Source organism: Poecilia reticulata, chromosome 8 (assembly GCF_904066995.2).
Source record: "Poecilia reticulata chromosome 8, P_reticulata-male-v2, whole genome shotgun sequence".
NCBI classification, from domain to species: Eukaryota; Metazoa; Chordata; class Actinopteri; order Cyprinodontiformes; family Poeciliidae; genus Poecilia; species Poecilia reticulata.
Genome location: NC_088837.1, coordinates 26,083,535 through 26,108,007, shown reverse-complemented (window position 1 = coordinate 26,108,007; position 24,473 = coordinate 26,083,535). Strand labels below are relative to the sequence as shown.

Genomic DNA, 24,473 nt, shown 5'->3' with positions numbered 1-24,473 from the left:
AACGTTATGAAGATTGACTTTATTTCTGATGACAGAATATCTGATATAAAAAAGTTGATTTAAAATCTGTAACTCACCAGGAGATAAAATTAAAACTCCAGATTTTACTAAATCGGTTTATTACTTATATCTGCAATTTAATTTGCACTAATTGATCAATAAATCTTATTTAAAATAAGATTTAAATAAGATTAAATGAGATTTAAATAATCTTATTTAAATCTCATTGTATATTCAAAATATACAAGAGATCGAATTTAGTTATAATTTAATACATTTTCACTACAGATTTGTTGATCTGAAGCCCATGCATCTTGTTCTGTCATTTTTAATCCACCGCAACAATTGACGGACATTTTTCTAACTTCTGAACCTCTAAAATAATTTAGACTTTAGCAAACTAATTTGTTTTTAATCAAATAACAGAGTGTCCACTCTAACCAGTATCACTTAGTGTGAAAGTCACATGACCTCCTCACTTCCTGCCTGAGGTAAACGTCAGTCACAAACCTGAACAAGTCAGTGAAATATTAAATGAGCAAATAGAAATAAAAATTTTGTACATATGTCTTTCAAGTCTTTTACTATATGAAGAAAACGAATCATCCATATTTTGATCATAAGCAGAGTGAATGTGAGACAGTATATATACTGCATGTGCCACGTTTGCTGTTTATTCTATATGCACAGATTTAAACTGTCAGATATTTTACATCTTCTAACCTGAAGGAAACTCAAACTGTCTTTTACATCCCACAGCTGAAGCTCCTCCTGTTTCAGTCGGCTCTCTACTCAGAATGTGCTTTTGCTGACTGAGCTGCGAGGCGCCTGAAGCCAGTCGAGAAAAGCTCGTTGGTCCGGTGGACGAGGACGACGTCCTCACATGCACATCTTCATACCAACATTTCACCTGATTTTGCCTCTGATGAAATAACATGAGGTCAAAGGTCGCTCGGCACATTGAGACAATTTTTTGTTTCTAAAATATTTCTGAACGCTCTTGTAACCGTTCTAACAGGTTATGCATGTCATGATTTTTATTGTTTTATGTGTGTAAATGTCAGATTTGTGCAGTTTAGACTGCGCTGCCGTTTCCCACCGAGGATAAAACCTGTATCTTAACCAACATAAAATCTAATAATCCAAGGATTGAAATCCAAGCACTTATTTTTCAGGAGAAACGTGGGGATATTTTAATTTTCCTGTATTTTTCCTGTATTTTAACCAACATAACATATTGGTTATCCCCACGTTTCTCCTGAAAAATAAGTGCTTGGATTTCAATCCTTGAATTATTATTGAATTATTATTCAAGGATTGAAATCCAAGCACTTATTTTTCAGGAGAAACGTGGGGATATTTTAATTTTCCTGTATTTTTCCTGTATTTTAACCAACATAACATATTGGTTATCCCCACGTTTCTCCTGAAAAATAAGTGCTTGGATTTCAATCCTTGAATTATTATTGAATTATTATTCAAGGATTGAAATCCAAGCACTTATTTTTCAGGAGAAACTTGGGATATTTTAATTTTCCAACATTCAGCCATAACCTAACAGCTGATTTTATGTTTTTTCATTTTCCTGCCGTTTCCTCTGAACAGAAGCTTCAGTGCGTCGGAAACACCAGAAACTTTAAACGTTTATTTTCTGTAAAAAGCATCACAAACAGCAGCAGACGGATGCATTTCTACACGCCAGGCAGAACATTTTACAGACATGAGGAGGATTTAGTGAACATCTGGGCTTATTGCTTTATTTGAACCTTTTCATGGCAGCAGACATTAAAAGCTCACAGGAGGTTATGAAGCCATTCAGACTGAAACGAGGCAGATTACCAAACTCATCATTTAGTAACAAACTGTCCCTTTGAGGATCAAAACAGAAAAACCCAACAGGTTCAGGAGTGAAGTTAAAGGAACAGGCCGGTGTTTTTACCCCGTCAGCTGCCGTCGGACCAAACGTCTGGAAGCTTCTCCAGAAGATATTAGTTCACTTCAGGAGGAATTATTAATCACAGCCTTTTTAATGTTTAGCTTTTTAACGATTACAGTTTTCAGGGGGAAAATAAATCTGATTAAATGGGATATTTCTACAGCTTCAGGTGGGAAAAGCTGATCATTTGTTTCATGTCCAGTTTAATCCATAAAACCACAAACTTTCATCTTATTGTCTTAAGTTATAAAATATGTATGAATGGATCAGATTTGCATCCGAGTGCATATGGAGGAATATTTAGTTTTCCTAAACGTGGCGGAGCCATGCAGAGAGCGTGAAACAGGTGAAACAGCGGCCTGCTGCCTCAGCTCCTGGTCAGTGCTGCAGACTTTTCCCTCAGGTTGAACCATGAACCGCCGGCCGCTCTGTGCCGCAGCAGCAGCTCCGTGCTGCAGCAGCGCCGCAGCAGCAGCTCCAGGTCGCAGCAGCGCCGCAGCAGCAGCTCTGCGCTGCAGCTCCGCGCCGCCACAGAGCCTCAGCAGCACTTCTTGGCTCGCTTGCGGTGGCCGCGGTCCTTCTGGGTGCTGATGTTGACCGTGTCTTTCTCCCGGAAGCGCTCCCTCTCGGCGCGGTCCCGGCTTTCCTTCTTGGCGTGGAGCACCATGCGGGTAAACGCCATGAACATCTGGAGAGGAAAACCGAACATGAGCAGCAGACCTGGATGTGCTTCAGAAAACGTCCCGGTTAAACCTGGAGGTTCTGCTGGTCAGAAAACATTAAAACATTTTAACTGGGAAACATCAGATGTGACCTAAATGACTAAATTATTCATGTTCATGGTTTTTAAATCAAACACTTTAGTTTTCTGCTGAAAATTCATTTTGTCTTTTATTCTGTTTGACAAAAAGTCATAATTCACTTTTGACAAACCAAAGACAGGAAGTATAAATAACATTTAGTTGGTTTTTCTGCAAATTAGTAAAACTTCATTAGATCAGTACGTTAGTGTTTATATTCATAGCAATTATATATTTAGGATGCAATCAATCCTTAAAAACATGTTTTTGAATTTAGATCGTTTTCCAGAAATTAACTTGACTTAAAAATTTACAATTTTTATTATTTTAATCATTTTTTTATTGCATCTTCTACTTTATTTCAGCTTCATTTTGAAAACGACAGAATGTGAAATAAACAGCCTTAGAAAGTAGTTTGTTCTTCAACATGAAAAATAAAAACCAGAAATTCTGATGAATAATTAAACATTTTTTCTCATCATTGGAAAAGCTAATGTTAGCAGCCTCTGTCAACATTAGCTTTTAGCAACAACTATGCTAACAGATGCTAACAGTAGCTTGCTAGCTGTCCTTGATTCTGAAGTCGAATCCATTTTAACCTGCCATCAGGTTATTTGGTAAAAATCAGGTTAAATGTTTTCTATCATTTTTTATGCAGGAACTGAGAATCTCGAGATAAAATCATTTTTTATCCATAAAAAAAAGCAACAATCCCATTAAAGTAAAGCGTTTCAAACGTTTTCAGGATTTCTGAGCGTCTGCTCAGGTTTTATTTGGACTTTTGTTGCTTTTTTTAGCTGAAAATAAACATTTAAAACTTTGACAGAAAATATAATTTTAGCTCCAATAAGTTGATTAGTTGGAATCTTTAGGTAAAAATGTCAAAATAATAAAATCCTTCACCTCTTCTACGTTTTTATTTTCTTTGGCACTCGTCTCGAAAACAGGGACGCCCAGCGACGCCCCGAACTGCACGGCGTCCTGGGTGTCCACCTTCTTCTTGGCCGGATCGTCGTTCTTGTTCCCCACTGAGCAGAAATGAAGAAATGAAAACAAACAAAAAGCTGGTTTTGATTTTCTGTTTTCAACGACTCCACATTCAGAAGGAAGTTCAGGCGGTTTGAACAACGTGAGAGCGCTTCAGGTTGCAGTATGTTACCTTTTCCTTCCTCAGAGCAGACAGAGCGTCTGCATGGTGCAACAGATTAACTAATTATAGCTGCAACATTTGATCAGCGTCTCCGTTTTGTCACATTACAACATAAACCTTAAACTTATTTTATGCTATAAACCAACAGAAAGAGAATCGCTATGAAATGGAAGAACTATTTTTTTTACAAATCTGAAAAGTGTGGCATACATACTTTGTAGAAACTGTTTGATGTAACAACAGCTGCAGAGTGCTATAAAAAACATCCAGCCGTTTTATGGTGTCTGGAAATTGAGCCCTTTCAAAATCCTCCTGATTACCCAACATGCTTCACCAGATGTTCAGGGTTTGTTAGTCTTTTTATTTTACGCACTAGTGTAAGTAGAAAAAGTGCTACTCTGTTTTAAATCCATCGCCTCCAAGTCCTTAAATCTGCAGAAGAAGTGAAAACGTTTCGGGGTGTGAACGCTGGCGGAGCAGCCGACCCACCCAGGATCTTGCAGACGTTGTCGCAGTTCTCCGAGATCTCGTTCAGCCAGCGCTTGACGTTGACGAAGGACTCCGGGTTGGTCACGTCGTAGACGATGATGACGCCGTGCGTGTTCCTGTAGTATCTGTCGGCACAAGGCGCAGGATCAGCGCTACGATGCGGCACGAGAACAGAAAGCCAGCGGAGAGGCAGCGTTACGTGGAGGTGATGGTTCTGAACCGCTCCTGGCCCGCCGTGTCCCAGATCTGCAGCTTGACGCGCTCGCCCTCCATGTCCACCGTCCGGATCTTAAAGTCCACTCCGATGGTGGTGATGTAGCTGCCTGCAGGAAGTTAGAAAAGCATCACAAACCTGCATTTTTACCGTTTTTAACTAAATATTTGAATCTGTTGCTTCATTTTTCTGTGCATCATTGATTCTATGCTGAATCCATTGAATCACTATAATTTATTCCTATTCAGTCGTTTTTACTGCCGATTTTTATCTCATGTCAGAAATTTAATCTTCTCTCAAATAAAGGATAAAAAAATGTTTTTACTAAAACAGACTAATTGCTAAAATTAGCTTTTTATTAGTTTGTTCAACATCAACAAATAAAAATGAGTATTTATATTGGACTTTTGTTACTCATAATAAAAATATGTTGATAAAAAGATTTTAAAAACATTTTTCTCATTTGGAAACAGATCAGTTGATGTTTCAGAGACTCCTGGGTTCAGAAATGTCCCCAAATAATTCAATTAATAATAAATAATACATATTTTATTTAACAACAAATACAATTTAATTACTAAAACTTCTTAAGTTTATAATTTCAGAGTTTGTATGGATATTAGCTGCACATGTTGAGGCCAAAACAACAAAAATGGCTGAAAATACATTTTCACTTTGTTCCTTTATTCTTATATTTGCTGTAAAGTTTTTATGCTGATGGTTTGATACGGATCAAATTCTTTGTTTTTTCACCGAATCGGTTTCTGACTTCCACGGAGCGTTTTGAAATAAAACCGGTTTGCAGCGCGGTTCCTTCAGTGTGGCGGGGGAGCGAGCAGGAAGCCTGCGGGTTGGGAAACAGAAGCAGCAGCAGAGAAGCGGCTCTGCGGCTCATTTCCAGTTTTTCTTCATAACTTCGCCCTGCAGGCGTGTCGGGACGCCGGCGCAGCGCCGAGGTGCCTGAACCTGATGAAACGGCCGACCTGCAGCCAGAGAAACTCACCGGAGAAGGAGTTGTCTGCGAAGCGCAGCAGCAGGCTGCTCTTCCCCACATCTGAGGAGGAACAGATGAGACGCCAGATTAGAGTCGCGGTCAAACTGGTCCGAGGAACCGGCAGGCGCCGCGCCGCGCCGCGGCTTCCTCCCAGTAAAACCAGCAGGGAGAGGCCAGCTGAACCAGAAGCTGCAGGAGCAAAACTCACACTCCGCATCAAAATGCTCATTTGCTTTAGTAAACCAGACTTTTACCTTCCACTAAACTTTCCAGCGACCTGTTGGCTCAACCAGCCTCACTGTCATGTGTCCTTCCTGCTTCAAGTAAAACCAAACTGGCTGTTGCTTCATGGAATCAATAAGATTTTTACTGCTGACTAAATTACTCAGAAATAAATAACCGATATTCTAATTTACTGAGTGGCATCAGTTACACATCAGCAGCTAATCAGGAAAAGCCGACAGCGAAACAGAAACGGTTCAGACTGAAGTCCAGGATTCTCCAGGATTCTCCAGGATCCGCCTGGTTTCTGCTGCCAGATCATTTTATTTATTAGTTATTATAACTTCACATAAAACTTTTTTAACATTTCTTTCATCTTAATATGTTGCTGTGGTTTAAAGGCTCAACAACAAAAATTACTTTCCGGGTGGAAATGTTTAAGATTTGGACAAAAACTGAAGGAATTAATGTTGGACTGAGATTTTTTTCCTTAAATGCAATAAGACACAATATTACCAGAATAAAGTTGTAAAATTACTGGAAAAAAGTTGTTTTAGTGAGAAAAGCTTCAGTTACGAGCAGCTCGTCGAATCATTTCAAACTTCTGCTGCTGATCATTTATTATTTTCATGTTTTACTTTTTGTGTAATTCTAAAAAAAGGCGACTTCATTCTGCTAATATTACAACTTTATGTCAAACTGTTACAGCTTTCTAGTATTATAACTTCTTTTTTCTCATATTATATAATAAACAGAAGTTTAAAGTTCTGTTTATTATTCAAACTTCATTGTCAGACATATTTATTCTCATATTATTGCGATTTTTAAAAAAAGACTAATGTATAATTTTGACTTTACTCTCTTATTTCAGCTTCATTGTTGTAAATTTGTAGTCTTGTCATTAATTTTTTTTAGGCTGGCTCTAACACTGAGCCATAAATTAGACTGCAGGTAAGATACTGACTGCTCCTACTTACTTCACACAACCACTATAAACGTGATAATTATGTGTTTGTCTTGATCTGTGGATCCTGCAGTTCAGGATAATAAACTCTCCTTTATGGGGAAATGAAAACATTGAGCTGATTCTGCGGTGAAGGAACTGAAGGAGTTTTAGTAAAACATACTAACTGGAGTCTCCAATGATGAGCAGCTTAAAGAGATGATTGTAGTCTTTTCCTGCCATCTGAATGGCCGCGTTTCCACTTTCCCAGTAAAACCAGTTTCATATGAGGAGGTGACCTCTGACCCCCCCAGGAGCACATGCAGTTTGCGTTTACTTCAGCAGCTCCGGTCGGGGAACATTTCCAGGTGAATCCAGACGCAGCGTTTCTGCAGCGCCGCAGCGTTCAGCATGTCACAGCCGCCCTCCTGCAGCCGATCCCCGTCCCGCCGGAGCAGCGCCGCACCCACGGCTCTGGACCCGCAGCTACTCCATCACCGAGGCATTGTGCCGGTTCTGGTCCCAAATCAGCCGGAGCGAGGCGTTCCCGTTTCTGTTCCCTTGTTTCACTTCGCTTTCCCCAGCGGTCAGGTGGAGTCACAGATCTCACTTCTTCTTCTTCTACTTCAGGGTTTCAGGATGAGGGAACCTGAAACAGACAGGAGGAGAAATGTGACGATTTTTACTGACTGAGCTGCAGGTGCAGCTTTCCGGACGATTCCCGACCTTTAAAAAGTCGGACCTGCCCAGTCCGATTTTGGCCCATAATTTTTTTTTGTCTGAAATAAAAGTTGCCGAGTTGGCAACAGGAGGGTCACTAATGTTACCTGCAAACCTGCAGGGCTCAGCCCGGTGGGCGGGGCTATGCCAGTGGGCGGGGCTCAGTCCGGTGGGCGGGGCTAAGCCCAGTGGGCGGGGCCAACAGTCAAACCTCTCATTGCAGAGCAGAAAAGGTCTGTGGCTGATTTTCAGACTTTTGTTGAGGAAGATCTGCTTCCCATGCAAGTATCAGCGATCACCAATCTCCCAAAACGAAGGAAATCGGCGCCGATAGAAGGTGCTGCCCTGGACTGAGCCGCTCCCGAGTCACTAATCACTTCCTGCTCTCTGACTCAGCTGGATCCGGTGCTGGAGGAACCCAGCAGGGCGCCAGCCGGGCCTTCAGGGCTCCATCCACACGTCACGGAGACGTAAATGCAGCAGCTTCTGTAGCAACTTCCTGTTTCCAGCGCCTGCCTGCTGGAGAACCGTCAGCTCAGCTTTTCAATCGGCCGAAAGGTTTCACCATTAAAAGATTTTTATTACGTTCCGTGAGATCCGACTACTATCCAAGATAATATCTTATTCATTAGGTTGGCAAAATAATTATTCATGCTTGAAAACAATTTAAAGTTACTCATTTGCATCAAAATCGACAAACAGATGCATTTATATCTGCCAAACTGCTGCTAACCAGGCTAACAGCAGCGTTGTTTGGTACTTTCCCCTGAAGCAAAGGAATAAAGGGAATACTGAAGGATTCCACATGCTAACATTGCTAATGCTACATCACTGACCATGGAGAGGATCAGATAAACTCAGTTAACTGAAACAATGAGGCTTTATCTTCCTGGTCGCGTTAAGCTAACGCTAGCTGGTCAAATATGACACTCCGTCAGTCTGAGCGCCGTCGAGATGCGCTTCCCAAAATCCCACAATGCTCCATTTTACTGCGGCATGAAAAATGTTCATCAGCTGCTCAGTCAGCTTTAAACAGTGAATCAAACAACCAAACCATTGCAAGCTGAATTTGATCACTACAGAAAATATGATGCAATAGAAAAACTTTACAGAGTTGCTGTTTTATAGATCTACCTGGAGTAGACCCGTGTTTGTTTTGTTTGTTTATTTTAATGATCCTTTATTTGTTCCTCAGTAGTAAAATTAATTTGTATCAACAGCAAGCAGACAGACAAACGGAAGCAAACAATATAGATAAGCAGCTATAATAAAATAAAACAACTGACTTAAATGTTAGAACAGAAAAAAATGAAAAAACCTTCTGATGGCCTTCAGACAGACGCAACGTTTGCTCCTCTTCTGACCAGCATCTTGAATATGATGTGGACCAGCACAAGCTTCCCCCAACATCTCTGTACTGTAGTCACAAACTGCGAAAATTTCACTTTTCTCCACATAACTGGTGCACATCTTACTCATTAAGCTGTTTAACAAAAAGTTATTCAGACAATAACTTCTGTCTCACCATTCAAAGTTTAACTACATGGTGTTAAAAAGCTACCTCAAGCTAATGCTAGCTCCTCAAGCTAATGCTAAAACACTCTCCTTCATTTAGCTTAGACACAGAGAAAAATGGTATGAACTGAAGGATGAAGCTAATTATCGCGGCTACACCTAAAGGAGAGAATTAGTTTAGCTTTGTTCTTGACGTGGTCCGGCTGTTGACTCCCTTCTCAAGCCATTTATGCTCAGTGCATCGTTTCTCTGTCGTCTATGTGCACACAGGTTATCCTGTAGAAAAGTTTGTTTTGTTAAAAACAAACTACTATGACAGATTTTGACAGGGTGCTGTGAGGCATGTGTCACTGCCCTTTTATGGAGGTGCGTTTCCGGTTTTGAGGGCATGACTCAACAGGCTCCTTTTGCTTTAACACTTAGGGAAAAAAACTATGGAAATGTTGATTATGAGTCTTTTTTTATTTACTTTCAAGAAGTTGTTTGGTTCTGGAGAATTTTGTTTTCCAAGGAAGTGTAGCCAAGAAGCGATGACATTATAACAATATTAATACTTTTAACATAGCTTCAAAATTTAATCAACGCATTTCACATTTAAACATTAATTATTTCCATATCAAAACGTTCTCATTCATCACATGATCCTTAAAATGGTTTCAGTCCATTAAAAGAAAAAAAAATGTTTATAGCTGAACATAAAAACGCAAAAACGATCATTTTCAGATCTCCGTATCGTTTCCTATCCCTGACATTAATCGGAATAACTTGTAGTAAAACTAGTTCTCCATTTAACAACATGTCACTGCGGACTTTTCTGGATGTGAAACTGATGTTTTGCACCAACGGTCAAAAGTTTCAGCTGCGAACCGAACCGGTGGGCGGGCGGGCGGGTGGTCGCCCCGGTCGGTCTTAAACCCCCAAAACACACACAAAACACGCATTTTAACAGCAGGACAGTCCAGCAGGGAAACAAATAAACATTTAAATGAGTTTGTTGGAGAGTGTGAACAGTCGCGCAGCCCTCCAGGTTTGTTTTCCCACCCTGGAATGACGGAGTGGGCCCTGAATCTGGAATGTCAGGAAACTTCCAACGGCCCGGACAAACTCCGGAGCAGCTGCGGGGAAATGGAGCACTTACTTCGGTCATCTGGCGGACTCGGTGCTCGGACGGCGGCTCATGTTTCCAGGCTCCGCGGCTAGTCGCTAGTTTTAGCCTCGGCTGGAACAGCGCTGTCTCCGGTCGGAATGCCTCCCCACCGCCGCGGCCACACCTGACTGACTGACGGCGGCGGCTGGTGATGAGCTGATGCTGCGTTCAGGAGGGTAGGAAAATCCAGAGCTCCGACGTGTTTCCCCGGGAAAATCATTAAATACGGTGAAAATGGAAATTTCTACCAAAATATATTTCTAATCTTAGTTTTTAATGCAAGATAAACTAATCTTACCTGTCGAGTAGTCAATAAACGTTTCTTTAACGTAGCTAAAGTACAATTCGGTGTCATGATCTATGGCAAGCTGTTAGTGACAAATATCTGCTCTTTTCCAATATAGACAATTTGTTATAAAAATTACCATGTCTGAATTGGGACACTATAAAAGTCAGAGAAAATAAACAAAACATTGTAAAGTGCTCAAGACTGCCAAATTCCCACTAATATTTTTATTTCATACATTAATATCTATACTTATTTTTTTACTGGTCTTTTTTATATTTTTTGTTTATTATTTTATTTTTTGCGCATTACACCAAAAATGTTCTCAATATGTGCTTCATAAATGTGCAGTTGAATGACAATAATGTTTGCCTATGTGCTTCAGAGCAGATAACAATTCTGCTAAATAGACATAAAAAGAAAAAGCTTGGAAAAAACACACTAAACACAGTAATAGTTGTTGAAAACTATGCATATGTTGCTCCTGGGTGATTTTGAATCCTTCCTACAGAGGAGACATGGATTTCTTTACCAGCAATTCAATACATTTTTCTGATACTTATATGGTAAGCTGTTAGGGTCAAATATTGGCTCTAGAAATCCATCTAGGGGGACAAACTATAAAACATTGTAGTTCAATCAGTCAAAATACTATAAATATGACTGAAACTCCATCAGATAGCCTGGGGAAAGCATCTTAACACTTATTTTTTTGAGCAGTGAGGAGAACAACGCTTTTTCTTGTCTTCTTTTATATCAACACATTACTTGATTGGTGGAAAAAGTGGTGTTCACAGATTAAATAGATTTGACACCAACGGCTTGCCGTAGCCTCCCACCAGTTGCGCTTCTGCACTGCGGGTGCAGCATTTCATCTCTATGCTGCATTCAAGTCAACTCGTACACTGGATTATCCGCCTTGATATGACTCAAAATGCCAAAACAAAGCCTTTTTAACTATTCCACATAAAAAATTATCACAAAATTTAAATGTGAACCCAATCTACACTGAAAACAAAATAAGTGAAGCTAATTTTTAAAACCTTTTCTGTATTGATAGTTACTGGAGTGTCTTACATTTTAGGGTATAAACAAAACACTGAATCCATTTAGTTAAAACATTGAGCTATACGTTTTTCTACGAAAGCATTTATATAAATTATAGATATGGATTTGGTTCAGTAAAACCTTTGGTAACATGATATCACCTGTGTTTTTGTTTAGTTGTTTCTTGGTTAAAGGTTCAAATTTCACAGCGAGACTCAAATGAAACCAGCAGAATTTTCTGGAGCAGATTTGAGCTTCAGCTGATTTGCGATGACAGACGCTGATGTGGACATCAGCTTCCTGGTTGCAACATCAGGGAGTCGCATCCTGTCACTGTTAGCGTTGAGAAACAGAGTTTTCCAAAACCTCCGAACTTCTGCTTCCTGCTCAAGGTTGAACCATTATTGAATTTCGATCCAAAATGTCGGATGAAATTCAGGAAATCGTATTTTTTAACCCAGAGAAAATGCAGATGGTTTTAAAGTGAGATTTCTTAGAGCACACATAGACTGTGTGTTAAATATGTAAAACAACAGATCAGAGTTTTATCTAGTTTGGGTTAAATAAAGTTTGGGTTGTAAATGTCGCAGATTCTTGCGCTAATCCGGGGTGTCCAAAGTGTGGCTCAGGGGCCATTTGTGGCCCTTGGAGCAGCTTTGTGTGGCTCTTTATCTTAGGAATGGTTTACTTTACTCCATTACTGAGGCAGATGGAGACTTTTCGTGGATTTTCTTTGTACATTTTCAATGACAAATTTACATCTTAGAAAAGTTTAGGTATAAAACAAATGTTTTTCTTTTATTAGCCGTGCGTTTTGTCTTTTTCATTTCATTTTAAAGTCATAGTAAGCAGGGCAAACATCTCCAGCATCGTTTTACATCAGACTTAGTCACACCCAATAATTACAATGTGTTAAATCCAATTACGGGTTTTCAAAGACGGTTCTTATTTTCGCTCCGGCATAATTTCCGTTTGCCTGATTTGTCATTTTTCTCTTTCTACCCAAAACTGGATGACAAAAGTCTTCAGTCTGTTGTTTCGGTCTCAACCAGACCCTTTTTCTGAAGGTTTACTGAAACTTCATTATTCATTTTATTTGCCGTTTCTGTTTGATTTATTCTGGATATTTAAGATTTCTTCCAGTTTGATGTAAAAATGTTAAGATTTTAAATTTTATTGGTTTTTGAGAACGTTTTCTTGCATTAATATTAGTTGAAATGGTCTCAAAACAACAACTTTGTTTATGGCAACAACTTCTGGGACAATTTATCATCCACCAAAGTTCATCACGACAGGCCAAGTTATATAAATAAGTAAAAATGATTTTTTAAGTTCTCCTTATAATACTGAGCTGGAATTTGAGATAAAAGCTGATAATCTGCATTGATCCAAGAGTTCAATTATTAAACTAGTAAAAATGCATAAAAACCAAGAAAATTTCCACCCAAATAAAATTTACAATTACTTTTTATTAATACGATGAATCATTTTCAACAAAAGACATTACCCTAGTTTCAGTTTCTGCTCACATTGCATGGAATCGTTTACCTGTTACATAATAATAACCAAAATACGGACAGCTCATATCTACAGGAAGGACGACATTCAGCACAGGTACAGTTGGGGTGAGGCGGCTGCAGCCTGCGACGCTCCACCAAAACAAAAACAGATCACTGCAGGAGCAGTTCTCCAGACCCAGTGCTGGAGTCCAGGCTGGCAGGAGGAGGAAGAGGAGAAGGAGGAAGGATGTGTTTCTGATGATCGCTCATTTTCTCCTCCTGCTGCTGGACGAGGATCTGGGCGACCGCCGGCCTGCGCTCCTGCAGGGAAAACAGAGACGCCTTCAGGAAAGTCTCACCGAGGCCGAACAACACGACGGAATGCAGATTTATTTATTCAGAACTGAACTAGGATTGGAAATCAGGAAGTTTTTCTGCTGACCTGGGAGCGGGAGAGGAGCGAACGGCTCGGATGTGTCTGGGAGGAGAATAACTGAGAGAACGGGAATCTCTGAGCGAGTCGGCCGGGACGCGGTGAGGCCGAGCAGGGCTGAGGGGGAAACAGCAGCAGCTGCATTAAACTCACACAGTACACTAAACATACACAGGACACGGAGGAGGCAGAGAAGGAAGGAAGGAAAGAAGGAAGGAAAGATGTCTGCCTGAAAGGAAGAATAGGAAGAAAAAGGACAGAAGGACCGAGACGAAGGAAGGAAGGGAAAAAGGGAAGAGGAAGGAGGTAAAGAAGGAAGGAAACAGTCAAAGGAAGGAGAGGATGCATTCTGTCTCAAACTTTAGTCCATCATAACTGAATAAACAAACTGATTTTATTCCAGATTTTGGTCTAGTTAAATCACATCACTCCATTTCCGTTACCTGTTTTTCTTGGCTTCCCCTTCATCGCTGGATGAGGAAGAGGAGGACTGGGAGCTTCGTCCTTTCTCTGGCTTCCTGTTGAGAAGGAAACAGTTTGATGAGGAAACCAACGGATCCAAAACACCCGTCGGTTCCTCAGCTGCTCCTGCTCACCCTTTGCCCTGCTCCGCCTCCGAGTCAGAGCTGTCTGAAGACGAAGACGAGGATGACGAGGAGGAGGACGATGATGAAGACGAGGAGGATGAAGAGGAGCTGGAGCTGCTGCTCCTGCTGGCCTTCTCCTTCCCGTTCACAGCAGCGTCCTTCCTGGTGGCTGTCAGTGACTGCTTCCCTTCGGGACCAGCTGTTGGCTGCCTGCCTTCTGATTGGCTGATGGCCGGCGACCTCCTGATGGCGTCATGAGGCCGGCGCGGGTCGGACGGCGAGCTCCTTCGACCCGGTGCCGCCGCGGCTCGGGCAGAGTCCCTGGGGGGACCTTGAGCCGACGAAGATCGACCCGCCGGCTTCCCGTCGTCCGGAAGCGGCCTCTCTCTCTCCGCCGGAGGCTTCACCTCCTTCCTCTCCGGCGGCAGGGAAGGAGACGAGGAAGAGGAGGAGCTGGAGCTGGACGAGGAGGAGGAAGAGGACGACCTTTGGGGCGGGGAGGCGACCTTTGCAGGCGGCGGTCTCTCTGGCTGCCGGCCCCTCTCTCGCTCCCTCTGCCTGTCTGTGGAGGGCGAGCGACTGGCCCGCCGCCGCTGCTGAGGAGACGGCGAGCGGCGGAACCTGGAGGCAGAAGCAGCAACATTTCAGGGCGTTGATAAAAAAACTAATCTGTTCTTTTCTAAACTGTGTGACGGACAAACAGGCTGATTTCCTCCACGTCAGTTAAAACGACATCAGTGACTCTCTTCCTGCGCAGGAAGGAAACGGCCACAAAATATGAAATATTTTCATTACCTCCATCAGCGCTACGCTCAAATTAAGTTCTCTGAATGTCAATATGTGGATAAAATCTCTAAGGAGGAAATTTAATCCATTAATTTAGAAAAATCTAAATAATCCATAAATTAACTAACTTTAGACTTTGGAACAGTTCTGGGTTCACTTCTGCTAATCAGCGAATAGCAGAGCTAATCTTTCTTTTAGCCATTTTACCGACTTTGAAAATGTTTATGTTTTAACAATTCATTTCAAAAATATTTTTTTGATCCCAAAGGGAAATTAATTGCTGATGTTTTATATTAAATGTCTGTTTTTTACACCAACTGGTTTTATTTTTCACATTGGGTTTAGTAACTGAGCCAGGTGAAGGTCGCCGTCATGACAAGCGTTCGCCAGCAGGTGTCACTGTTAGCATTCCAGCTAAATACCCTGAAACTCTGAACACTTGAACAAACATCCGAGTTCATGTAGAAAAACCGTTGCCTTCTGAAGGTCATTACATTATTTTTCTTTGAGTGTTTATTCAGGAATATCACAGATGAGAAGTGTTGTTTTCCTTAAATTTGGAGGTGAACCACTCTCTAGCTTTTGGTAAACACAAACAGCCTTAGATGTCTGTTAATGGAAACATTACAGTGGCTTAATAGCCAATAAAACCAGGTTATAACCTGCTTCATCAAAGTGAAGACAGCAGGTAAGACGTTCACTTTTAAGCCAGAAACCTTTCACATGTGGGGTGTCTCAGGGTTCAGTCCTGGGACCCCTCCTATTTAAATCTATATGCCCCCACCGGTTCAGGTTACAACAGGAAATAAGAATAGTTACCATAACTACGCAGATGATGCACAGCTCTACAACCCACCCAATCACTGATCAGATGCTTAGAACAGATAAATGTGTATGAACGCTTCCTTTTAGCTTGTATTGTTGACGGCATGTTCATAACTTTACTCGCATTACCTGCTGGGGGGACTTGGCCGTCTGAGGATTCTTGACGTGGATCTGCTGCGTTTCCTTGGACTTCTGGACCTAGATCTAGTGCGTCTCCTTGGACTTTTAGGCCTAGATATAGGCCTTGACCCACTGCGTCGTCTTGGGCTTCTGGGCCTAGAACCGCTACGGCGTCTCAGATTTCTCAGCCTGGACCCACTACGCCGCCTCGGACTTCTGGGTCTAGAACCACTGCGCCTTCGGGGACTTCTGGGCCTAGAGCCGTAGCGTCTTCTCGGAGGACTTCTGGGCCTAGATCCGCTGCGTCTTCTCGGAGGACTTCTGGGCCTAGATCCGCTGCGTCTTCTCGGAGGACTTCTGGGCCTAGATCCGCTGCGTCTTCTCGGAGGACTTCTGGGCCTAGATCCGCTGCGTCTTCTCGGAGGACTTCTGGGCCTAGATCCGCTGCGTCTTCTCGGAGGACTTCTGGGCCTAGATCCGCTGCGTCTTCTCGGAGGACTTCTGGGCCTAGATCCGCTGCGTCTTCTCGGAGGACTTCTGGGCCTAGATCCGCTGCGTCTTCTCGGAGGACTTCTGGGCCTAGGACTTCTGGACCGGCTCCTTCTGACTATTCTGTCCCATTCTCGTCCCTTGTCCCTGTCCCATTCTCGTCCCTTGTCCCTGTCACGGTCTGATGGGAATGGAGGCGGTGACGTTCTTCTGGACCGGGACGGGGGTTCCTGATACTGCCTTGGAGGAGTGCGGGCGGCTGGTGGGATGGTAGCGGTCCTCTGGGCTGGAGAGCGTGGGCTCCTGGCGTTGGGGCTGGCCCTTGTGGTCCTCTTGGAGGCGTCCTTGTCCTTCGCCCGGTCCCCAGCTCTGGCCTCAGGCGGAGAGAACCTCCTGCCTCGGTTGTTTTCGGGTCTCCTGGGTGTGGAGGGAGACGGACTCCGGCTTTCCACTTGCGTGGGGCTGTACCGCTCTTGTCCTTTAGCTTGAGACGGGCGATCCTGGGCGGGATCTCTGAGCGGTGGTCTCTCACGCTCGGGTTTGTCCGGTCCAGGTTCTCGGTGGGGACGTCTGGGTCCGTCGCCTTCAGAACCAGCGGCGCTTTCTTTCCTCCCATTGGCCAGAAACCTTTCAACAGCAGCTCCGATGGCCGACGGCACACTTTTCCTATGAATGCTTCTCTCTTGTTCTGGTGATGCAGTTTTATCGGCGTTATCCTCGTCCTCAGAGGAAGATGAAGAGGAGGAGGATGAGGACGAAGAGGAGGATGAGGAGCTGTCACTGTCACTATCGCTGCTGCTGCTGCTACTGCTGCTGCTGCTGCTTTCTGTTTGTTTCAGCTTCTCCTCCAGTCTTTTCTCTCTCACTGGGCTCCTCTGCTTCTCCGGAGGTCTGGACCCGTCCCCTCTACCGTCGGCAGTCGGCCCGCCGTCTTTCCTACGTTTCTCACCACTTTCTTCCTTTTGCTTATTCAAATGCCTGTCTGTCGATCGTTCTTTGTGCGTTTCTTGTCTCCTCTCAATCTGGCTTCCATTGGTGCAGGATGGGGACAAATCTCGACCGCCTGCCATCTTGTCTCCTTTCTGTTGGCGAGGAGACGGTTGTCTCTCTCTATCCTGCCGCTGAGCTTCACCTTTCTTGACGTCCCTTTCATTTCGTCCCCGTGTCTTTGACTGAATGTCCTTCTCACTTGTACGTTCTTTATCTCCACTCCTTCCTCTTTGTGCCCTTTCCTTTACAGGAGGAGGAGACGGAGATGAAGAGTCATGTCTCGTCGTTCTGTGTTTGCTCCCGTCTTTTTCCCGCTCAGGGAGCCTGCTTCTTTCCCCCCTTGTTTCCTGCTGAGGAGGAGGAGGAGGAGGAGGAGGAGGAGAAGGAGAACAGGAAGACGAAGAGGAGGGCTCCCGTCTGATCCTCTGAGGTACTTTCTCTTTCTCTGTGTTTCTGATTTCTCGACTCTTTAACCCCTTCTCATTGTTTCTAGATTGATCTCTTTTGTCCACCTCTACGCTCCTGGAGCGCCTCCTCTTCTCCGCCTCTACGCTCCTGGAGCGCCTCCTCTTCTCCGCCTCTACGCTCCTGGAGCGCCTCCTCTTCTCCGTCTCCTGATTCCTGGAGTGCTGTCTTGAGTCCATGTCCGTGCTCCTGGCTTGCCCTTTTTCTCGCTCCCTTTGTTTGCTTCCGGATTTTCTTGCTCTTCCCCGATCAACGTTTCTGTCTTTCTCTGGAGACGGAGAGGGGGACGAGGAGTCATGTCTCCTTTGGGTCTTCTCCGTCTCCCGGCGTTGCTCTTTCTCCCTCTCAGGATTGGGCCTCCTCTGCATGACAAGGGAAAACATGTTTGAAATCGTCCTTTAGACATTTTCACTCTAAATCACAACAGTACAGTTTTCAATAAGGATGCATTCACTCCAGCCCTGTTGGACCAAACTAGTTGGCTTAGGAAATCCGGTTCGGTTGTGAGGAGTGAATGCTAAGCTAACTCTGGTCCTCCAAACCTCGGTCTGTTTACGGTTGAAGTGAACTCGGGTTTGGTTTGAATGTGAATGGAGGACTGGAGACCGCTCCAAAAGCAGGAAGTGGACCACAGTGCAGGGCATTCTGGGTAAATACAACCAAAACAAACGCACTAGCCCAGTGCTAGCGGGAAAAGTGACTCGTGGTCTTTAGCCAGAGGCAAAAGAGAAATCCTCCAACCGCTAAAATCTGGCGCCTCCATTTTTGCTTCCATTTTGTGTTTTTTTTTAGAGGTTTTAGTGTCGTTTCCTTCAATAGTTCTTGGTGCAGCGCCCCCACAGGCGAGGAGGGGAACAGTTTGCTCAAAGAGTTTGGTTCGTTTGACTCAGTGCAGTGTGAAAGAAAACTGCACCAGCTGAAAATACAGCAAATGTAATTTTGGTCCTGAATCAAACAGAGTCTACTGGACAATCAGGTGTGAAAACACCCTAAATCTGTCTGTGCTGAATGTAAAAAGATAAAAGCTGATTACCCAGGCAGAAAACCACCCTGAACACTTCTACTCTGAATGTTACTCTAAACCTCATTTCCTTTAGTCACCTCAGGATCGGGGATGTAAGCTAGTAAAACAGAAACGCTGAGCGGAGATGAAGGTATTTCTGGGGGATGAAGGTTCGGGTAGCAGAATGGAGAGTTGCTAATGAATCGGTGAACTCTCACCCCGTCGCCCGCTCGACGCTGTGGGCTGCGCTCCTCAGAGCCACGGCGCCTCCTGTCTGGCGACCGCCCCTTTCTGCCTTCTGTGGTTTTTGCGGTTTGGTCCTTTGGATGCAATCTGGATGGAGGTGGAGATCTGCTGCTGTGATCAACAGGAACAAAATAAAACATCAGCTTCTCCCCGTCATTCTGGAAGTTTACAGTACTGGATAAAAGTACATTATTTTTTATTTAAATGGAGTCAGGCTCCCTCACAATCTTTAAAAATTATTGAAATGTTAACAAAATCTTAATTTATTCCAGCAAATTTAATTATCCATAAACCAAATTCATCGATGGATTTATAGATTTATTCAACACTGATATATTTAAGCCCTTATTTCTGCTAAATGATTTGAGGTAAATCAGTTTGTCTTATTAAATACTGTAATTTTAGAGCAACTTAACAGCCAGTATAAAATTAACAGTAGAAATGTATCACTAAGTATAATACACCTTGAACAGATTTAGTGAAATAAATCAACTTTTCAATAAATTTCTATTTAATTGCGATAGCATCTGTTGTTGTCCAGGCTTTCCGAATGTCTTACACATCAATTCAAAATCAAAAATGCTTTATTCGCCTACAAGGTCAATTAAATCTTGTTGCAACACTTATTAAATTAAAATAAGTGTTAAATATTTAAATCTCCAAGCAGAATTAAAGACGTGTGTCAACCAAAGGATTTTGTTTTTAACGGCTCAGAGATCTGATTAGGGTTTTGATCATAATCGTGGTTCTGGATGTTGAGCAGCTGGAAATATCTTTTTCTTCATATCTCTGATTCGTAACCATGGCAACAAGCCATTATTTTCAGAACTGCTGATTACCATCTCAGGAGCCCAAATAACTGCTGAACTACGACCACAGATGGCTGAATAAAGTTTTTCTGAGCTGAATATGAAGAGCGCTCGGTTCAGACCTGTGATCTGAACTCGAGGAGACGCTTCTGCGCCGACCCGACTTCGTTTTCGGAGGACTGGAACTTCCACTCCTTTTCTTCTTCGCCACTTTCTGCTTCTCGTCTGAGGAACTAAACACAAAGGATGGAACATTAGAAATCAGTCCACAGATGAACTCAGAAGACGTTAAAAAGAGTTGAAGAGCAGCTACCTGTCGTCTTCGTCCTCAGACGCCTCCCTGAAACAGAATCACATGAAGCACCAACATGAATACAAGCACAGCAGGAGAAACGTTTTGTTTAAAGGAGGAACTTGGAGTTGTACCGTTTCTTTTTCTTCTTTTTGGATTTCTTCTTCTCTTTGCGAGGAGATGAGGACGAACTCTCTGAGCTGCTTCAAAGTCAAACCAGAAAAATCTCAGATGGATCCTCATAATTCTGTCCTTCCTTCTTAACCAATCAGCGTCATTTCCTCACCTTTCTCTGCTCTTGTTTTTCTTTTTCTTCTTCCGGCTGCGCTTCTTAGGAGGAGAATCTGAGTCATCTGAATCTTCCACCAAGCTGCCAAACAGAGACACATTATAAACAGCGACTCCTTCAGCAGTGAAATAAATTCACACTGGCTGCGTTTCCATCGACATTTCGACAATAAGTTTCTTTAATAGAAACATGGCAATTTAGAAAAAAAACTCTTGTTTTTTGATCAAACGTTTTGGCGCTGGATGAGGTGTTTTTGTTCGGCCGTATCAAAATTTGTTTATCTTGCAAAACTGCAATGGAAAGATTTTTTGCCTCATGATCAACAAGTAGTTAGAGGATGATGGTATGGCATGTTTTTTACTGACTTATCACATGAACAAACTAATTCACGTGTGATTTTAATTGAGTTTTTCCCGACATTAGAGGAATATTAAAGTTTGTGGAGATTAGTAACAGAAATGCTGAAACATTGAGAGTGTTCCTGCTCACGTGTATTTCTGCTGCTGCAGTTTCTCCCGCTCCAGACGTTCCTGCTCCCGCTTCTCTTTCTCCTTTTCCTTGCGGTCGGCGTGGAAGGACGACCCGTCCACGTAGTCGCTGGAGATGCCGAAAGCGGCACGAAGACGGTCGTTCTTCTGCTGGTTGGCTGCAGCCAGGGCGTGTGTTTCTGTCACACTGGAAGGACAAGACATCGGCCAGTAAAAGAACAAATCAGAATCTGTATCTGTGCAGTAAAAACTCTCATTTGATTTTGTTGATATTGCCAAAATGTCACAGTTTCTTTTTAATATATTAGAAAACATTCTGGTTCCATCTAATGAAAGACTATGAGTCCATGATTTGTTTGGAAACATATATTATTGTTATTAAGCCAAACATATTTTAGAATTACATGAAACCTTCATTTCATCTGAGCAGAAAACATCGTTTTAGGGAGACTCTAGCTGGACTTGGAGGTTTTTCTTGTTATTTTCCTTCAGGTTCCTACAGAGATGGTGTCCAACATGAACACAGCCTGTGCATGACGCATGTTTTAGTTTCATGCTCACGTTGGTTTCTGAGCGGCAGCGGGAGGCGGCTCCTCCTTCTCCTGCAGCATCATGCGGAAACTGTTCACCTTCTCCTCGATCTCCTCGGCCGAATATCTGAGCAAGAGAAGAAACAGCAGTCAGATCGTCAGAATACAGAACAAGAATTACATTTTTTACATTTCGAATCACAAATCTAAAAAGACTCGCTTTTTTAAAGATCAAATTAGAGCAATAAATAGAAAAGCAGGAAATATTGCTAAAATGGTCAGTGAAAGCTTTTTTCTTCACCCCTGCTCCTCCATCATGTCCTGCAGCTCAGCGCATTTGACCTCCAGCTGCCGCTTGCGCTGGTGCTCCAGGATGTCGGCGTTGGGCTGCCGGTTGAGCTGACTCTCCAGCCGCTCGCGGTCCTTCTCGTCGCGCTCGCCTCCGCGCTCGTCTCGGGGCCTCTTGACCCGCAGGCTCGACAGGTTGCGCTGCACGTAGCCATTGGTGCCGCTGCCCCGAGGAGTGGTCAGGCCAATACCATTGTACATGGCTCTGGATGGATCAAACGTTATGATTGAACTGATAACGGCGTAAACATTCAAACAGAAAGTTATTTATTTTTAAATCTACTCACACTGTTCTCTAGTGAAATAACAATACATGACTGTAGTAAAGGGTATAAATCAGCTTGTTTGGTTTTAATCTGTCATCAGAACAAACTGGTCCAAACAGGGATTAAAATATGATGTTAGTCTCTTTAAGTACCCAAATACAAGAAATCAACTTGTGTGACATGTGAGGTGATTAATTAGCAAGGTCAAAGTTTGAGTCAATCAAAACTAAAAGATAAGTTCTGAGATGCCAGAAAAATGTGTGATAATTGTGACTATTTCATTTGAATGATGAGTAAATTTTGTTGCCGTTTTAAGTTATAAAAATACCAAATTCTCTACCAAAACTGATAGATAGGCTAAATTAAATGTAAAACGACATTTAATCCAACAAAAAAAAAAGAAAAAGAAAAAAAGGCAGAACATTCACCAAGGACCGTCTCATGAATGAATCACTGATGTTTTTTAAAATAAGTAAATTTTGTGACTGTCACTGATTTAATTCCGCAGTTTTTGTTTTAATCTTCACACAATCAAATAAAAAAAATTATTCATCTCCCTGGCAGATTTAAGGTGATATTTTAATCTTACCAACATCTTTAATGACTAGAAACAATATCAGCGTCTTATTGCGGTCCGGCTCAGGACTCTGATTTGCTTCTGATCCAGGAAGTAAAGATTAGGGTGAAGTTTTCCAGAATCAGAGATTTATGATTTGCTGTAAACGATGCGTCATCAAAAATACAAGGGGAAAAATACAAAACGCATTTAAGAAATTACTAAAATGCCTTTAATTGTTGCAATAAAAAGAAATGCTTTTTTATTGATTATTAAAAAGCCACAATTTTTAAAATGTAAATTAAAAACAGCTTTTCCTACAGAAACATCATCCCTTTTACAGTTTTCATATCTTTTGGGAGATGCATGTTTCATTTTTAATCAGAAACAAACTTCCTTATACAATAAAAGTGTCTTAAAATTTAATTCTGGGCCAGACTGTACATAATCCAAGTATAATTTAAAAAAATTACACTTTTTTTTGTTCTGTCAGATAAGATAATGTACTTTGATTTCTGAAAATGTTACTAATAAACCTATCATCATCACAGCTTGTGTTGTAGGTTTTTCCTAATCTTACACTATATTTGTATTAAAATAATCATCTCACGTCACATTTATTGATCCCCATTAGAGTCAAAAGTTCCACCAAAATTTCTCCCAGAGCCACATTTTGTTTTCCCAGCAAACAAAATTGTTAAAAGAAATCTGACATTTTACGAATGATTAACAACGTTGTCCTTAACGCAGACCACTATGACACACCGCACACGGTGCCCAGACACTCAACAGTGTAGTTGTCCTTCATAAACTGCAGTTTAAAGGTTTCAGTCCCCATAAAGGAACACCTCCACCAGCCCAGAACACAATAATTCCGGGAGACATTTTGTTGACAGCTTCTTTGTGCGGTCTGGGCCTCCAGACAGTAAAATGCTGAGGATATTTCAGTCTTTCTGGCCTTTTTTTAAAACGAACACCGTCACCATAAATTCATATTTTTGGTCAGAAAAAACGGTTATATTTGTCGCGCTTTGGCACGTGCGTCAAATTAGGCCCGTCGAAGCTAGTTTTCATGAACGTTAATAAAAATCACGTGAATCCAAATAAAATCGACATTTAACTCATCATATATATGATCCTTAACGAATGATTGTCTAGACAGTTAATTAACTATTACGTTTAGGATATATTTAGCTCTGTTAAGAAAGAGGCCTTCTTATTACCAGCTAAGCTAGCTAACGTAATCATTACGTACCAGCAGTCTTTCTCCAGGAGAAACCTTAGCAAAATGGCTCCTTAAAGAGTCTGGTGTTTGATAACTTCCCGTAGAACCACTCAGCAACACTAATCTTAACGACAACCGTTTGAGTAAAAGTGTGGCAAAATAAAAGAAGTGCTGCTAGCTTCAGCTAACAGCTTCGCTTTGCAACTACAGGATGAAATCCATCTACGTCACACGTAAGTTCGTACGTTTAAACTGCGGCGTTCAGGTGCTGGAGGAAATGAGAGCTCTTCTCTAGTTTGTAATTTAAAAAAATAATGATTGATACAACAAATTTTCTCAATATTCAACTTGATCAATAAGCCTGATGAATAGGCTGTGCCAGAGGTCTAGTTGTTTAAGCAGTTGTATAAACAACAGCTTAAATATATACGATCTTAATAGTCAATATAACCTCTATTTGTGTATAACAAAGAACTTGTTTAAGCTTAATTAATATTATTACATTATTATTACTAATTTAAAAAAAGAATTAATTTATACCAGGGAAAGTACATTTTATCATGACTCTTATCATCTAAATATCATCAAAGAGTTGTTGTGGATGGTGATGCGGTGGGCACTAGATAGTAAGGATTTTCAATAGCAGTCAGTCTCGCCTGTGTCTGAATATTGTTGCTGCATGACAGTTTCATAACTGTCATGACATGCTAACAGCTCGATATCTGGGCAGCAGGGGTGATATTACACAGTAGTATATTTTGTAT

At 42.1% G+C, this 24,473-nt stretch overlaps 2 protein-coding genes across 4 annotated transcripts; both read right to left on the bottom strand.

Moving 5' to 3' along the window:
* Positions 1 to 1,730: 1,730 nt before the first annotated feature.
* Positions 1,731 to 10,292, bottom strand: LOC103460653 (ras-related protein Rab-35). The gene is made up of 7 exons (XM_008402928.3): positions 10,122 to 10,292; positions 6,937 to 7,397; positions 5,593 to 5,643; positions 4,575 to 4,698; positions 4,376 to 4,500; positions 3,640 to 3,764; positions 1,731 to 2,624 (listed from the first exon to the last, which is right to left on the bottom strand). Exons 2-7 carry the CDS (start codon positions 6,989 to 6,991, stop codon positions 2,475 to 2,477), a joined length of 630 nt encoding a protein of 209 aa, XP_008401150.1. The 5' UTR covers positions 6,992 to 7,397; positions 10,122 to 10,292; the 3' UTR covers positions 1,731 to 2,474.
* A 2,620-nt stretch (positions 10,293 to 12,912) lies between these two features.
* On the bottom strand, positions 12,913 to 23,958 carry srrm2 (serine/arginine repetitive matrix 2). 3 transcript variants are annotated; one of them, XM_081610344.1, is made up of 14 exons: positions 23,740 to 23,958; positions 21,616 to 21,867; positions 21,346 to 21,441; positions 20,786 to 20,971; positions 20,294 to 20,377; positions 20,142 to 20,210; positions 20,029 to 20,055; positions 19,838 to 19,948; positions 18,879 to 19,014; positions 15,723 to 18,019; positions 13,992 to 14,603; positions 13,839 to 13,913; positions 13,405 to 13,512; positions 12,913 to 13,283 (listed from the first exon to the last, which is right to left on the bottom strand). In XM_081610344.1, the coding sequence occupies exons 2-14, from the start codon at positions 21,861 to 21,863 to the stop codon at positions 13,229 to 13,231; spliced, it is 4,104 nt and encodes a 1,367-aa protein (XP_081466470.1). In that variant the 5' UTR covers positions 21,864 to 21,867; positions 23,740 to 23,958; the 3' UTR covers positions 12,913 to 13,228. The 3 variants fall into 3 exon arrangements, with proteins under 3 accessions (XP_081466470.1, XP_081466468.1, XP_081466469.1); XM_081610342.1 differs by having other exon boundaries at positions 18,879 to 19,017; positions 23,740 to 23,957; XM_081610343.1 differs by having other exon boundaries at positions 18,879 to 19,017; positions 20,142 to 20,207; positions 23,740 to 23,957.
* Between the last annotated feature and the right edge of the window lie 515 nt (positions 23,959 to 24,473).